General features: G+C 50.5%; 1 protein-coding gene across 1 annotated transcript in view; it reads right to left on the reverse strand.

Annotated features, from left to right (window-relative positions):
• Positions 1 to 15000, reverse strand: part of epha10 (EPH receptor A10) — a gene marked incomplete at both ends in the record, with an annotated part of 180585 nt that overhangs the window by 6325 nt on the left and 159260 nt on the right. Inside the window, 5 exons of the mRNA XM_080526686.1 lie at positions 1723 to 1875; positions 2993 to 3196; positions 3657 to 3718; positions 13304 to 13489; positions 13932 to 14057. Of these exons, the coding sequence (XP_080382812.1) occupies positions 1723 to 1875; positions 2993 to 3196; positions 3657 to 3718; positions 13304 to 13489; positions 13932 to 14057 (731 nt within the window). The remainder of the gene's footprint in view (positions 1 to 1722; positions 1876 to 2992; positions 3197 to 3656; positions 3719 to 13303; positions 13490 to 13931; positions 14058 to 15000) is intronic.

Consider the following 15000-nt stretch of genomic DNA (forward strand, 5'->3'; position numbering starts at 1 on the left):
CGCAGCGGGAGAGAGAGACGCATTTTCTGGCTTAATAACTCTGCATCCCCGGTGTTTACGTTGAATGGACTGGATAGGTGTTTCCAATCAAATGTGGGAATATGAAAATGAATGTGTTCCATAAATTCCCGCGTTTGTTCGGTCACTGTGTCATGTTTATACAGCACGGTTACGTGCCTGATGCCTTTGATGCACACTTGCCTTTTTCACTCCCTCCTCTCTCTCTCTCAATAATAATAATACAACTTTTATTTGTATCAATAGCCGCTGAGTGTGTGTGTGTGTGTGTGTGTGTGTGTGTGTGTGTGTGTGTGTGTGTGTGTGTGTGTGTGTGGGGCTGTCTGGGTGATGCAGTGTCGTTTTTGAATAGCTATATTTTAGACTGGGGTGCCTTGAGATTTTATCGACTTTTGAAGGGTGCCGTGACTGAAAAAAGGTTGAGAAACGCTGCTCTAGGCTACCGCCTCTAACCCCCCCCCCAACAGTAGACCCCCCAGACTAAGCCAGACTGAAAGGCTAGTGGACAAGGTTGTACCATGATTCATATCTAATATCAATAGGATGTATCCATATTTATTACAGACAATCATATTGAAATGTCCATGACCAGCCACTACATTGTGGCAATGTTTATCTTTGCAAGATGTTTTGGTCAGACTGTATTACTACGAATGAGCCGTCAGCTTAAATGTGAACTATGTGAACCCTCTATCTACTTCAGTACTATTTACTGCCCCGCTGAGATCAAAAGGAAATCGTTTTGAAACTCGTATCCCTTTTTCTCCTCCTCAAAAGTCTTACGCAACACTTTCTGATGCGCTTGGAAGTTTTGTTTCCTCCAAAAGCTAAAAAAAGCAATCTCCTGGAAGGAGGATGGGGGGGGGGTGGCGGAGGGGGTACGTCCGCCCTCATCGACTTGCAAATAATAGGCTTCTCACAAAAAGCGGCAGGGTTCTATCGTTTCCACAATCTTTTTCCCCCTCAAATAGCAGCGCTTACATTTCCCTTCAAGGAGGGTCGCTTCCTGGGGATTGAGGCTCCTTTAAGGACGGGTGGCACTTTGGAACGGGGCCACTAGAAAGGGACGTGTCCTTAAGAGAAACAGGATTGGCCACGGAGCTAAAGTAGACTTAGAACAGAGACTTAAGGCCCAAAGAAGTCTTTAGAAGCACCCGAGGCTTTCCTCTTTAATAAGATCCAAGTTAGCCTGAGTCGAAGAGTTCACAGTGTCGTAGAGACACAGAGAAGAAAGGGAGGCAGGAGGGAGAGGAGAGAGAGAGAGAATGAGAATGAGGTGAGAAGAGAAAGGGAAGACAGCTCCAGACAGAAAAGAGAAGGGCCAAGTGCCGAGAACAGAGAATAGAAAGAAAATGGGGAAAAAAATTGAATGAGAGGATGTGAAACGAGAGAGAGAGAGAGAGAGAGAGAGAGAGAGGAATCAGAAGAGAAGGACAAAAGCATCAGGAACAGGAGGAGAAAGGGGAGAGAAGTTCATGTGGAGGAAAGAGAAGGGGAGGTAGACAGAGATTCAACAAAGGAGTGTTAGGGAGAGGGAGACAAAAGAAGGTAGAAAGAGAGGCAGAGAGGCTCTAGAGACGGTACACATCCGAGAGGTAAAGAGAAGTAAAAAGAGAGGCAGACAAAAGAGAAAGATAGCACGTTGGAGAGAAAAGAGAAGCCTCGAAGGAGGAGGGAGGGAGGGAGAGGTGGACAGGCACTCACGTCCTGGTTGCCCATGTCCCAGTAGGGTCTCTCTCCGTACGACATCACCTCCCACATGGCGATGCCAAAGCTCCACACGTCCGAGGCTGAGCTGTAGCGGTGGTACTGGATGGCCTCTGGCGCCGTCCACAACACCACGCTCTTCCCTCCGTGCTGGGAGAGGGAGGGAGGGAGGGAGGAAGAGGGTTACATTTTCCAACATCACCACATTCCAAATAGAACACATCGTGATATGACTTTCAAGACTCACCACTGCCGTGAACTAGGCTACTGAGATGTTCCTGATGTGTTATAGTATGCATGTCTGTCTCTATGGCACCTTGTTGCCTCTAGGCAACATACCCATTCTTAGCCTTTTACATTCACACAATGCATCCCCAGTTATGATGCAATACTTCGAAAAAGAGGCAGGGCCATAAGGAACCAAAGGCAGTGTTTGCAGACTGTCCCACAAGGATCAGCTTAGCAATTTCTCTCCACAAACATCGTCTGAAAACATCTTTTCCTGGCCTTTTTCAATCTGGAAAAAAAAATATTCATAATAATAGCTGAGTAAAGCTTACCTTCTAATAGTTTAATTTACTTTATTTGCTAATTAAGTAATGGAAACGTGTTAAAATGCAAATGTTGCCTTGAGGCAATACTGTGCCACATTCCAAATAGAACACATCGTGATATGACTTTCAAGACTCGGCTACTGAGATGTTCCTGATGTGTTACAGTATGAATGTCTGTCTTTAAATGTGTGCTGTTGTGAATGTTAGACGTCCTCCATGTTTATTTTGTTTGTTTATTTTGTTGCCCTTACCCGTCTGTTGTTACCATAATTCCATCATGTTTTTCTCTCTGTGTTTTTAGAGTCCGCGCCCAGGGCGCCCTAAACCGGTGTAGTTTTGTGCGCGTTGAAATAAAATTGACTATGACTATGACTATATGACGAAAAAACCTAGATCCTGCAAAGCTACGGTATCCCCTTCCGTCGTGAAATCCCGACGTCCGATCACACCGTCGCGTAACTGCGCTGTGACTTCCCTGTCCACTTCCTACACGAACCCACGGAATGACCAGCGGCGACGAGTGAAAACAAGAAGACACCGCACAGAGAAACCCCGTTCGCACAACCTGAGGGAGACACCTTCGCCTTCTGTCGTCCAAACAACCACCTCACTCTCCGACTAGCCTCCTGTGAGAGGACAACTCTCCCCGCCTTCAAAACTGGTGGGGCTAAAACGAGTGTGTGTGTGGTGTGTGTGTGTGTGTGTGTTCTCACCAGCGTGGTGTAGATGGTCTCCAGCTTGTCCTCCTGCAGGGGCCTGAAGCCCGCCACCTTGCAGCCCAGGTTGGCGTTGACCAGCACCTTGTGGGCTGCCAGCCGGCGGTGGATGAAACCCATCTCAGTGAGGTACTTCATGCCCGAGGCCACGTCCCACAGCATGTCCATCAGCTGCAGGGCGCTCAGCTGTCCATCGTGCTTCTGGGGGAGAGAGGACGATGGACGTTTTTATTTCTTTTATTTGACCTTTTATTTAACCAGGTCAAATCAATGGACCTATCGCTACGCCCCAAAATAGAAATTGTCCAATCATATCACAGCAAAAGTCACTACAGGCAGAAAACTCGGACAAACAACTCGCTAATATCTGATGGTGAAAAGCTTGTAGACGAAATATTATTGTCGTCTTTAAAAAAACATGTCTATTACTTGCTGTGGTAAATCCGAAATACGAAATTTTTAAGGGTTTCATGTTCTTACCCTGAGGTTAGGGTTTCATGTTCTTACCCTGAGGAGGGTTAGGGTTTCATGCTCTTACCCTGAGGAGGGTTAGGGTTTCATGTTCTCACCCTGAGGAGGGTTAGGGTTTCATGCTCTTACCCTGAGGAGGGTTAGGGTTTCATGTCTTACCCTGAGGAAGGTTAGGGTTTCATGTTCTTACCCTGAGGAAGGCGTCCAGGGCTCCGTTGGCCATGCTCTCAACCACGATCATCATGGTGTTACCTGCTGGCAGAAGCACACACACACACACACACACACATTTATTATCATCATGGTGTTAGGACACGCACACACATATACTACCCTAGGAAACACACACACACACACACATATTACCCTAGGACACACACACACACACACACACACACACACACATTTATTCCCCTCGGCCAACGGGCTTAGTGCAGTCACATCCTTCACCCAGTCAGCTGAGGAGCAGCTGGGTGGCCTGTATGCTGCTCCCAGAGTTTATTGACCCATATACACGCACACACAGACACACACGCACGCACACACACACACACACACACACACACACGCACACACATCACTTACATTGCCCTCCCAACCTCACTGATGCCACAACAGTAGCAGTAATAGTAATGAAAGAGGGAGAATATTATATATAAACCCAGTAATAATGGGTTACGGGGCAAAATCTGCATGAGCCACAGTCATGTTCTAGTCATCCCTATGCCAATGCATCCTCAAAAAAGTCCCTTAGCAGACGATGAGAGAGGGACAGGACAAGCATGGAGACAAGCGACGGACAGACAAAAAAAAACGACACCAGCAGACAGGCAAGCAAGCTGTGGGGTTGAGGGGAAGCAGAAGAGGGTGTGGGAGGAGATATGGGGGTGATCGTAAGGTCGGCAGCTCACACTGGCCACATGTCGAGGTGTCCTTGGGCAAGACACTGAACCCCAAATTTCTCCCAATGAGCGGGCCGGCACCTTGCATGGTAGCTTGCCACGGTTGGTGTGTGAATGTGTGTGTGTATGGGTGAATGAGAGAGTCTATATAAGTCATCTATATAAGTAATCTATACAAGTCAGTCTATATAAGTAGTCTATACAAGTCAGTCTATATAAGTCAGTCTATATGAGTCAGTCTATATAAGTCTGTCATATATACGTCAGTCTATATAAGTCAGTCTATATAAGTCAGTCTATACAAGTCAGTCTATATAAGTCAGTCTATATAAGTCTGTCATATATACGTCAGTCTATATAAGTCAGTCTATATAAGTCAGTCTATATAAGTCAGACTATATAAGTCAGTCATATATAACACAGTCTATATAAGTCATCTATATAAGTCATCTATATAAGTCATCTATATAAGTCAGTCTATATAAGTCATCTATATAAGTCAGTCTATATAAGTCATCTATATAAGTCAGTCTATATAAGTCATCTACGTATATAAGTCATCTATATAAGTAATCTATATAAGTCAGTCTATATAAGTCAGTCTATATAAGTAATCTATATAAGTCAGTCTATATAAGTCATCTATATAAGTCAGCTATATAAGTCAGTCTATATAAGTCAGTCTATATAAGTCATCTAGTATATAAGTCATCTATATAAGTCATCTATATAAGTCAGTCTATATAAGTCATCTAAACCCTGTTTAATGATGACTGACTGATTTCACTCTCTGAAGGAGGTCTCTGAACGAAAGCATCAATGATCATTAAACTCAGTGAACCTTTCCTCTGATGGAGAGACAGAGGGACTGAGAGGTGGGAGGGGGGGGTGGCGGGTGGCGGGTGGGCTGGTGGTGGGTGGCAGGTGGGCTGGTGGGGTTGATTGTGGGATTAGTGAGGAGGTAAGTGATTTAAGCAGGATGATTAGAGGGTGTGTGTGTGTGTGTGTGTGTGTGTGTGTGTGTGTGTGTGTGTGTGCAGAGGTTGATGTGTTAGTGGAGTGGGTTACAGGTTCCCGCTGGGTCTCCAGCACCAATTACTGTACCCAGCACATCTGCTGGTGTCGTACGGAGCCCAGTATGTGTTCACACACCCCTCTCATGCTTCCTACCACACACACACACACACACACACACACACTAGGTTTGGGCGGTATCCAATTTTTACAATGTTAAACCGTCCCCAAATTCCACTGCAGTATACAGCATTGCTGCAGGGGTGCAAGCAGGGCCGGTCCTAGGCATTTAGGTGCCCTAGGCGAGAGTATGATTTGATGCCCCCCCAAAAAAATTTTAGGGGCGCCACCACCACCACCACCACATTAAGCCACCAGTACTGCCTCATCACCACCCACACATTCAACAGTAAAATATGGACAACAATGGTTTCAAGACAAAAATAGACAGTAGGCTGAGACATATTTTCATAGAGACAAAATTATTTATATGTCAAAAAAAAAAAAAAAAAAAATTTGAAAACAAAAATGCCCCCGAAATGAAAGAAAAATAGAAAAACAGCACAAAAAATACTATTGCTTCATAACTATGACGGGACAAATTAGACTATGAACTTATGTATGTAGCGTGTTACAGCAGATGAGTGCTGTGAATCACACATCTTTCTTCTGAGGAGAAGCTGTCACGTGACACGCGATAATGATCGCTTCTAAATAGTATTTTTTGACAGGTTATTTATTTAACAAATGTGACACAGTCTGATCATTTGGTCCGCATGTCGGCAACCAATCAAAATGTTCAGACTTTTCTTTTGAAACATGGAACTACATTTCAACGTTTTTTAACTTTTACTTTACATAGTTAGCAGGCTCACAAAACAAGTCTTAGTTGACTAGCGATGTGTCATTGATTTTCAACAACGCAGAAATGTGTTAACATTTTTCGAAAGAAAAGTCTGGTCATTAGATCCCGATATGAGGACCAAATAATTAGAACGTGTCACAAATTACTTTGTTTACAAAAAGTTCTGTCATCACTAACATCTTCAACCACACAGACAGTGGTGCTGGACAAACACTCTTAAAGCGTTTGTTATATATATATATATATATATATATATATTATGCTCACATTGTGCAGTAAATTATTTTTATGACGGTATTGAAACGGACAACACTGCTTGCATTACTATTTTCAAATCTCCTCTTTACGTTATCCTCTCTCCTCTCTCTCTCTCTGCTTTACATTATCCTCTCTCTCTCTCTCTCCTTTATGTTATCCTCTCTCTCTCTCTCCTTTATGTTATCCTCTCTCTCTCTCTCCTTTACGTTATCCTCCCTCTCTCTCTCTACTTTACGTTATCCTCTCTCTCTCTCCTTTATGTTATCCTCTCTCTCTCTACTTTATGTTATCCTCTCTCTCTCTCTCCTTTATGTTATCCTCTCTCCTCTCTCTCTCTCCCCTTTACGTTATCCTCTCTCCTCTCTCTCTGCTTTACATTATCCTCTCCTCTCTCTCTCTCTCTCTCTCTCTCTCCTTTACGTTATCCTCTCTCCTCTCTCTCTCTCTCCTTTATGTTATCCTCTCTCCTCTCTCTCTCCTTTACGTTATCCTCTCTCTCTCCTTTACATTATCCTCTCTCTCTCCTTTACGTTATCCTCTCTCCTCTCTCTCTCCTTTACGTTATCCTCTCTCCTCTCTCTCTCCTTTACATTATCCTCCCTCTCTCTCTCTCCTTTACGTTATCCTCTCTCTCTCGGCTTTACGTTATCCTCTCTCTCTCGCCTTTACGTTATCCTCTCTCTCTCTCTCTCTCCTTTACGTTATCCTCTCTCTCTCTCTCTCCTTTACGTTATCCTCTCTCTCTTGCCTTTACGTTATCCTCTCTCTCTCTCTCCTTTACGTTATCCTCTCTCTCTCTCTCTCTCCTTTACGTTATCCTCTCTCTCTCCTTTACGTTATCCTCTCTCTCTCCTTTACGTTATCCTCTCTCTCTCCTTTACATTATCCTCTCTCTCTCTCTCCTTTATGTTATCCTCTCTCTCCTTTATGTTATCCTCTCTCCTCTCTCTCTCTCTCCTTTATGTTATCCTCTCTCTCTCTCTCCTTAACGTTATCCTCTCTCTCTCTCTCTCCTTTATGTTATCCTCTTTCTCTCTCCTTAACGTTATCCTCTCTCTCTATCTCTCTCTCTCTCTCTCCTTAACGTTATCCTCTCTCTCTCTCTCTCTCTCTCTCCTTTACGTTATCCTCTCTCCTCTCTCTCTCCTTTATGTTATCCTCTCTCCTCTCTCTCTCCTTTACGTTATCCTCTCTCTCTCCTTTACATTATCCTCTCTCCTCTCTCTCTCTCCTTTACTTTATCCTCTCTCTCTCTCTCTCCTTTACATTATCCTCTCTCTCTCTCTCCCTCCTTTACGTTATCCTCTCTCTCTCTCTCTCCTTTACGTTATCCTCTCTCTCTCTCTCCTTTACGTTATCCTCTCTCTCTCTCCCTCCTTTACGTTATCCTCTCTCTCTCTCCTTTACTTTATCCTCTCTCCTCTCTCTCTCTCTCCTTTACTTTATCCTCTCTCTCTCTCCCTCCTTTACGTTATCCTCTCTCTCTCTCCTTTACTTTATCCTCTCTCCTCTCTCTGTCCTTTACGTTATCCTCTCTCTCTCTCTCCTTTATGTTATCCTCTCTCTCTCTCCTTTATGTTATCCTCTCTCTCTCTGCTTTACATTATCCTCTCTCTCTCTCCTTTATGTTATCCTCTCTCTCTCCTTTATGTTATCCTCTCTCTCTCTCCTTAACGTTATCCTCTCTCTCTCTCTCTCCTTTATGTTATCCTCTCTCTCTCTCCTTAACGTTATCCTCTCTCTCTCTCTCCTTTATGTTATCCTCTCTCTCTCTCTCCTTTATGTTATCCTCTCTCTCTCTCCTTAACGTTATCCTCTCTCTCTCTCCTTTATGTTATCCTCTCTCTCTCTCCTTAACGTTATCCTCTCTCTCTCCTTTACTTCATCCTCTCTCTCTCTCTCCTTTATGTTATCCTCTCTCTCTCCTTTATGTTATCCTCTCTCTCTCTCTCCTTAACGTTATCCTCTCTCTCTCTCTCCTTTATGTTATCCTCTCTCTCTCTCTCCTTTATGTTATCCTCTCTCTCTCTCTCCTTAACGTTATCCTCTCTCTCTCTCTCCTTTATGTTATCCTCTCTCTCTCTCTCCTTAACGTTATCCTCTCTCCTCTCTCTCTCCTTTATGTTATCCTCTCTCCTCTCTCTCTCCTTTACGTTATCCTCTCTCCTCTCTCTGTCCTTTACGTTATCCTCTCTCTCTCTCTCCTTTACGTTATCCTCTCTCTCTCTCCTTTACTTTATCCTCTCTCTCTCTCTCCTTTACGTTATCCTCTCTCTCTCCTTTATGTTATCCTCTCTCTCTCTCTCTCCTTAACGTTATCCTCTCTCTCTCCTTTATGTTATCCTCTCTCTCTCTCTCCTTAACGTTATCCTCTCTCCTCTCTCTTTAATATTCACTGTTGTCTGTCAGTGAAGAATGTTTTGGGGATTGAGGCAAAGTTGAGATGACAGTGCTGCTGCTCTTCAAGGTCTGTACTCCTCCCCGCAGGGTCTGTACCCCCACCCTCCTCAAGGTCTGTACACCCACCCTCCTCAAGGTCTGTACCCCCACCCTCCTCAAGGTCTGTACCCCCACCCTCCTCAAGGTCTGTACCCCCACCCTCCTCAAGGTCTGTACCCCCACCCTCCTCAAGGTCTGTACCCCCACCCTCCTCAAGGTCTGTACCCCCACCCTCCTCTTGATGACCCCTCCCTCTCCCTCACCCCTGGTGATGACCCCTCCCTCTCCCTCTCCCCTGGTGATGACCCCTCCCTCTCCCTCACCCCTGGTGATGACCCCTCCCTCACCCCTGGTGATGACCCCTCCCACACCCCTGGTGATGACCCCTCCCACACCCCTGGTGATGACCCCTCCCTCTCCCTCACCCCTGGTGATGACCCCTCCCTCTCCCTCACCCCTGGTGATGACCCCTCCCACACCCCTGGTGATGACCCCTCCCTCTCCCTCACCCCTGGTGATGACCCCTCCCACACCCCTGGTGATGACCCCTCCCTCTCCCTCACTCCTGGTGATGACCCCTCCCACACCCCTGGTGATGACCCCTCCCTCTCCCTCACCCCTGGTGATGAGCCCTCCCTCTCCCTCTCCCCTGGTGATGACCCCTCCCTCTCCCTCACCCCTGGTGATGACCCCTCCCTCTCCCTCACCCCTGGTGATGACCCCTCCCTCACCCCTGGTGATGACCCCTCCCACACCCCTGGTGATGACCCCTCCCTCACCCCTGGTGATAACCCCTCCCTCTCCCTCACCCCTGGTGATGACCCCTCCCTCTCCCTCACCCCTGGTGATGACCCCTCCCTCTCCCTCACCCCTGGTGATGACCCCTCCCTCTCCCTCACCCCTGGTGATGACCCCTCCCTCTCCCTCCCCCCTGGTGATGACCCCTCCCTCTCCCTCACCCCTGGTGATGACCCCTCCCTCTCCCTCACCCCTGGTGATGACCCCTCCCTCTCCCTCTCCCCTGGTGATGACCCCTCCCTCTCCCTCACCCCTGGTGATGACCCCTCCCTCTCCCTCACCCCTGGTGATGACCCCTCCCTCTCCCTCACCCCTGGTGATGACCCCTCCCTCTCCCTCACCCCTGGTGATGACCCCTCCCTCTCCCTCACCCCTGGTGATGACCCCTCCCTCTCCCTCTCCCCTGGTGATGACCCCTCCCTCTCCCTCTCCCCTGGTGATGACCCCTCCCTCTCCCTCACCCCTGGTGATGACCCCTCCCTCTCCCTCACCCCTGGTGATGACCCCTCCCACACCCCTGGTGATGACCCCTCCCTCTCCCTCACCCCTGGTGATGACCCCTCCCTCTCCCTCACCCCTGGTGATGACCGCTCCCTCTCCCTGACCACTGGTGATGACCTCTCCCTCTCCCTCACCCCTGGTGATGACCCCTCCCTCTCCCTCACCCCTGGTGATGACCCCTCCCTCCCCCTCACCCCTGGTGATGACCCCTCCCTCTCCCTCACCCCTGGTGATGACCCCTCCCTCTCCCTCACCCCTGGTGATGACCCCTCCCTCTCCCTCACCCCTGGTGATGACCCCTCCCTCTCCCTCACCCCTGGTGATGAGCCCTCCCTCTCCCTCTCCCCTGGTGATGACCCCTCCCTCTCCCTCACCCCTGGTGATGACCCCTCCCTCTCCCTCACCCCTGGTGATGACCCCTCCCTCACCCCTGGTGATGACCCCTCCCACACCCCTGGTGATGACCCCTCCCTCACCCCTGGTGATAACCCCTCCCTCTCCCTCACCCCTGGTGATGACCCCTCCCTCTCCCTCACCCCTGGTGATGACCCCTCCCTCACCCCTGGTGATGACCCCTCCCTCTCCCTCACCCCTGGTGATGACCCCTCCCTCTCCCTCACCCCTGGTGATGACCCCTCCCTCTCCCTCCCCCCTGGTGATGACCCCTCCCTCTCCCTCACCCCTGGTGATGACCCCTCCCTCTCCCTCACCCCTGGTGATGACCCCTCCCTCTCCCTCTCCCCTGGTGATGACCCCTCCCTCTCCCTCACCCCTGGTGATGACCCCTCCCTCTCCCTCACCCCTGGTGATGACCCCTCCCTCTCCCTCACCCCTGGTGATGACCCCTCCCTCTCCCTCACCCCTGGTGATGACCCCTCCCTCTCCCTCACCCCTGGTGATGACCCCTCCCTCTCCCTCTCCCCTGGTGATGACCCCTCCCTCTCCCTCTCCCCTGGTGATGACCCCTCCCTCTCCCTCACCCCTGGTGATGACCCCTCCCTCTCCCTCACCCCTGGTGATGACCCCTCCCACACCCCTGGTGATGACCCCTCCCTCTCCCTCACCCCTGGTGATGACCCCTCCCTCTCCCTCACCCCTGGTGATGACCGCTCCCTCTCCCTGACCACTGGTGATGACCTCTCCCTCTCCCTCACCCCTGGTGATGACCCCTCCCTCTCCCTCACCCCTGGTGATGACCCCTCCCTCCCCCTCACCCCTGGTGATGACCCCTCCCTCTCCCTCACCCCTGGTGATGACCCCTCCCTCTCCCTCACCCCTGGTGATGACCCCTCCCTCTCCCTCACCCCTGGTGATGACCCCTCCCTCTCCCTCACCCCTGGTGATGAGCCCTCCCTCTCCCTCTCCCCTGGTGATGACCCCTCCCTCTCCCTCACCCCTGGTGATGACCCCTCCCTCTCCCTCACCCCTGGTGATGACCCCTCCCTCACCCCTGGTGATGACCCCTCCCTCTCCCTCACCCCTGGTGATGACCCCTCCCTCTCCCTCACCCCTGGTGATGACCCCTCCCTCTCCCTCCCCCCTGGTGATGACCCCTCCCTCTCCCTCACCCCTGGTGATGACCCCTCCCTCTCCCTCACCCCTGGTGATGACCCCTCCCTCTCCCTCTCCCCTGGTGATGACCCCTCCCTCTCCCTCACCCCTGGTGATGACCCCTCCCTCTCCCTCACCCCTGGTGATGACCCCTCCCTCTCCCTCTCCCCTGGTGATGACCCCTCCCTCTCCCTCTCCCCTGGTGATGACCCCTCCCTCTCCCTCACCCCTGGTGATGACCCCTCCCTCTCCCTCTCCCCTGGTGATGACCCCTCCCTCTCCCTCACCCCTGGTGATGACCCCTCCCTCTCCCTCACCCCTGGTGATGACCCCTCCCTCTCCCCTGGTGATGACCCCTCCCTCTCTCTCTCCCCTGGTGATGACCCCTCCCTCTCCCTCACCCCTGGTGATGACCCCTCCCTCTCCCTCACCCCTGGTGATGACCCCTCCCTCTCCCTCAGCCCTGGTGATGACCCCTCCCTCACCCTCTCCCCTGGTGATGACCTCTCCCTCTCCCCTGGTGATGACCCCTCCCTCTCTCTCTCCCCTGGTGATGACCCCTCCCTCACCCTCTCCCCTGGTGATGACCCCTCCCTCTCCCCTGGTGATGACCCCTCCCTCTCCCTCACCCCTGGTGATGACCCCTCCCTCACCCTCTCCCCTGGTGATGACCCCTCCCTCACCCCTGGTGATGACCCCTCCCTCTCCCTCACCCCTGGTGATGACCCCTCCCTCTCCCTCACCCCTGGTGATGACCCCTCCCTCTCCCTCACCCCTGGTGATGACCCCTCCCTCTCCCTCTCCCCTGGTGATGACCCCTCCCTCTCCCTCACCCCTGGTGATGACCCCTCCCTCTCCCTCTCCCCTGGTGATGACCCCTCCCTCTCCCTCTCCCCTGGTGATGACCCCTCCCTCTCCCTCTCCCCTGGTGATGACCCCTCCCTCTCCCTCACCCCTGGTGATGACCCCTCCCTCTCCCTCACCCCTGGTGATGACCCCTCCCTCCCCCTCTCCCCTGGTGATGACCCCTCCCTCTCCCTCTCCCCTGGTGATGACCCCTCCCTCTCCCTCACCGTTGGTGATGACCCCTCCCTCTCCCTCTCCCCTGGTGATGACCCCTCCCTCTCCCTCACCCCTGGTGATGACCTCCTCCTCCCTCACCCCTGGTGATGACCCCTCCCTCTCCTACACCCCTGGTGATGACCCCTCCCTCTCCCTCTCCCCTGGTGATGACCCCTCCCTCTCCCTCTCCCCTGGTGATGACCCCTCCCTCTCCCTCTCCCCTGGTGATGACCCCTCCCTCACCCCTGGTGATGACCCCTCCCTCTCCCTCACCCCTGGTGATGACCCCTCCCTCTCCTTCACCCCTGGTGATGACCCCTCCCTCTCCCTCACCCCTGGTGATGACCCCTCCCTCTCCCTCACCCCTGGTGATGACCCCTCCCTCACCCCTGGTGATGACCCCTCCCTCTCCCTCACCCCTGGTGATGACCCCTCCCTCTCCCTCACCGTTGGTGATGACCCCCTCCAGGCGGAGGATGTTGGAGTGGTCAAACTGGCCCAGGATGCCCGCCTCGCTCAGGAAGCAGCGCCTCTGCTGGTCGGAGCAGCCGGCCCGCAGGGTCCTGATGGCCACGGGCAGCTCCCTCTTACTGGGCAGCTTCAGACACCCGCGACACACCTCCCCAAAGTCACCTACAGGGGGCGCCGGAGGGAGAAGTACAGGAGAAAACCATTAGATTGTTTGAACACCACGGCTCTGACTATCAGAAGCTACTGTGTGGAAGAAGAGTGGGAGGGAATGTATTGTATATCAGAGGGAGAGAGAGGAAGAGAGAGGAAGAGAGAGAGGAAGAGAGGGGGTAAAGATGAGGAGAGAAAAATAAAAAGAGGTGCAGAGTGAACGGGGGTGAGACATAAAAGAATAGGAGAGGGATTGAAATGAAGACAGCAATAGAAGAATGGAAGTGAGAGAGAGAAAGAGAAAGAAAGAGTGTCAAATATCAATGGTCAAATATTGTGAATCAGAGGTAAGCTATTGCAGCTGCACTGTTCTAAGACGGTACCTGTGTTCTAAGGAGGTAATGTGTGTTCTAAGGCGGTACCTGTGTGTTCTAAGGAGGTAATGTGGACGAACCTGTGTGGACGATTCTGTCTATGTTGATACTGGAGTTGTCCAGCTCCTTGGCGAAGGCGTGGACGGCCTGGACCAGGTCCTCACAGGTCTCTGGGTCCACGTAGGTCCTGCGGGTGGGGATCTTAACTGGAGGGACACAACAACATTTCATTTTTAATTTTAATTTTGCCATTTAGCAGACGCTTTTAATCCAAAGCGATTTACAATTACGAATTACAGGGACATTCCCCCTGGAGTAACTGAGGGCTAAGTGCCTTACTCAAGGGCACACTAGTAGTGGTGTGGTTTCAGGCGGGATTTGAACTCACAACCTTCCGATCACATGTCCAACTCACTATCCACTACCCCTTTACCCCCTAACATTACAACATTACAACACTACAACCTCCCTCTGACATCAGGAGGCTACAGACACAACAACACTACAACCTCCCTCTGACATCAGGAGGACTACAGAGGACAACAGCACTTTTCTTTGTTATTTTTATTAGGTCTCAGTGTTTTTGTCTTCCATTTTGACCTCTCAACATGACATTACAACATTTTCAGCCTGGGGTCCAAGGAAAAATCCAAGATGACTGCAGTTTTCCCTGAAAAATCACATTTAGATGTTTAGTTAATACTTTTTTTGACCAAATGTAAGGTGTTTTCACCTTAATTAGCATATGTCAAATGTAACCGGTTTTTTTCTATAGTTTACCAATACATATTAGGTCTACGGGCATGGTTAAAAATGTAGGTAAAAAAGGGTAAATTTGGTCATAAATATTATGTCTTAACTCAACATATGATGGTTTGTGACTATTTCTAGATGCATACAACGATTGCTTGACCTCCAAAACAAAGGGTTAGACACCACAACTAAAGTAACTATTTCTTTCAGGGAAAACGGCAGCCGTCTGGGATTTTTGCCCTGCACACTTTGAGTGTCACAATTGCTTTATTGTTGCTTTGTTGCAAGCAACACTGTGTTTCCCCCCAAAACAGCAAAATCAATCATATGAAGCAACATCTACTATGTGTGGCTGAACAGTTTACGTGTGGCCAGTGACAATGACATTCCTATTGT

The sequence above is a fragment of the Nansenia antarctica genome (genome assembly GCF_963989245.1).
Source record: "Nansenia antarctica genome assembly, chromosome: 3".
NCBI classification, from domain to species: domain Eukaryota; kingdom Metazoa; phylum Chordata; class Actinopteri; order Argentiniformes; family Microstomatidae; genus Nansenia; species Nansenia antarctica.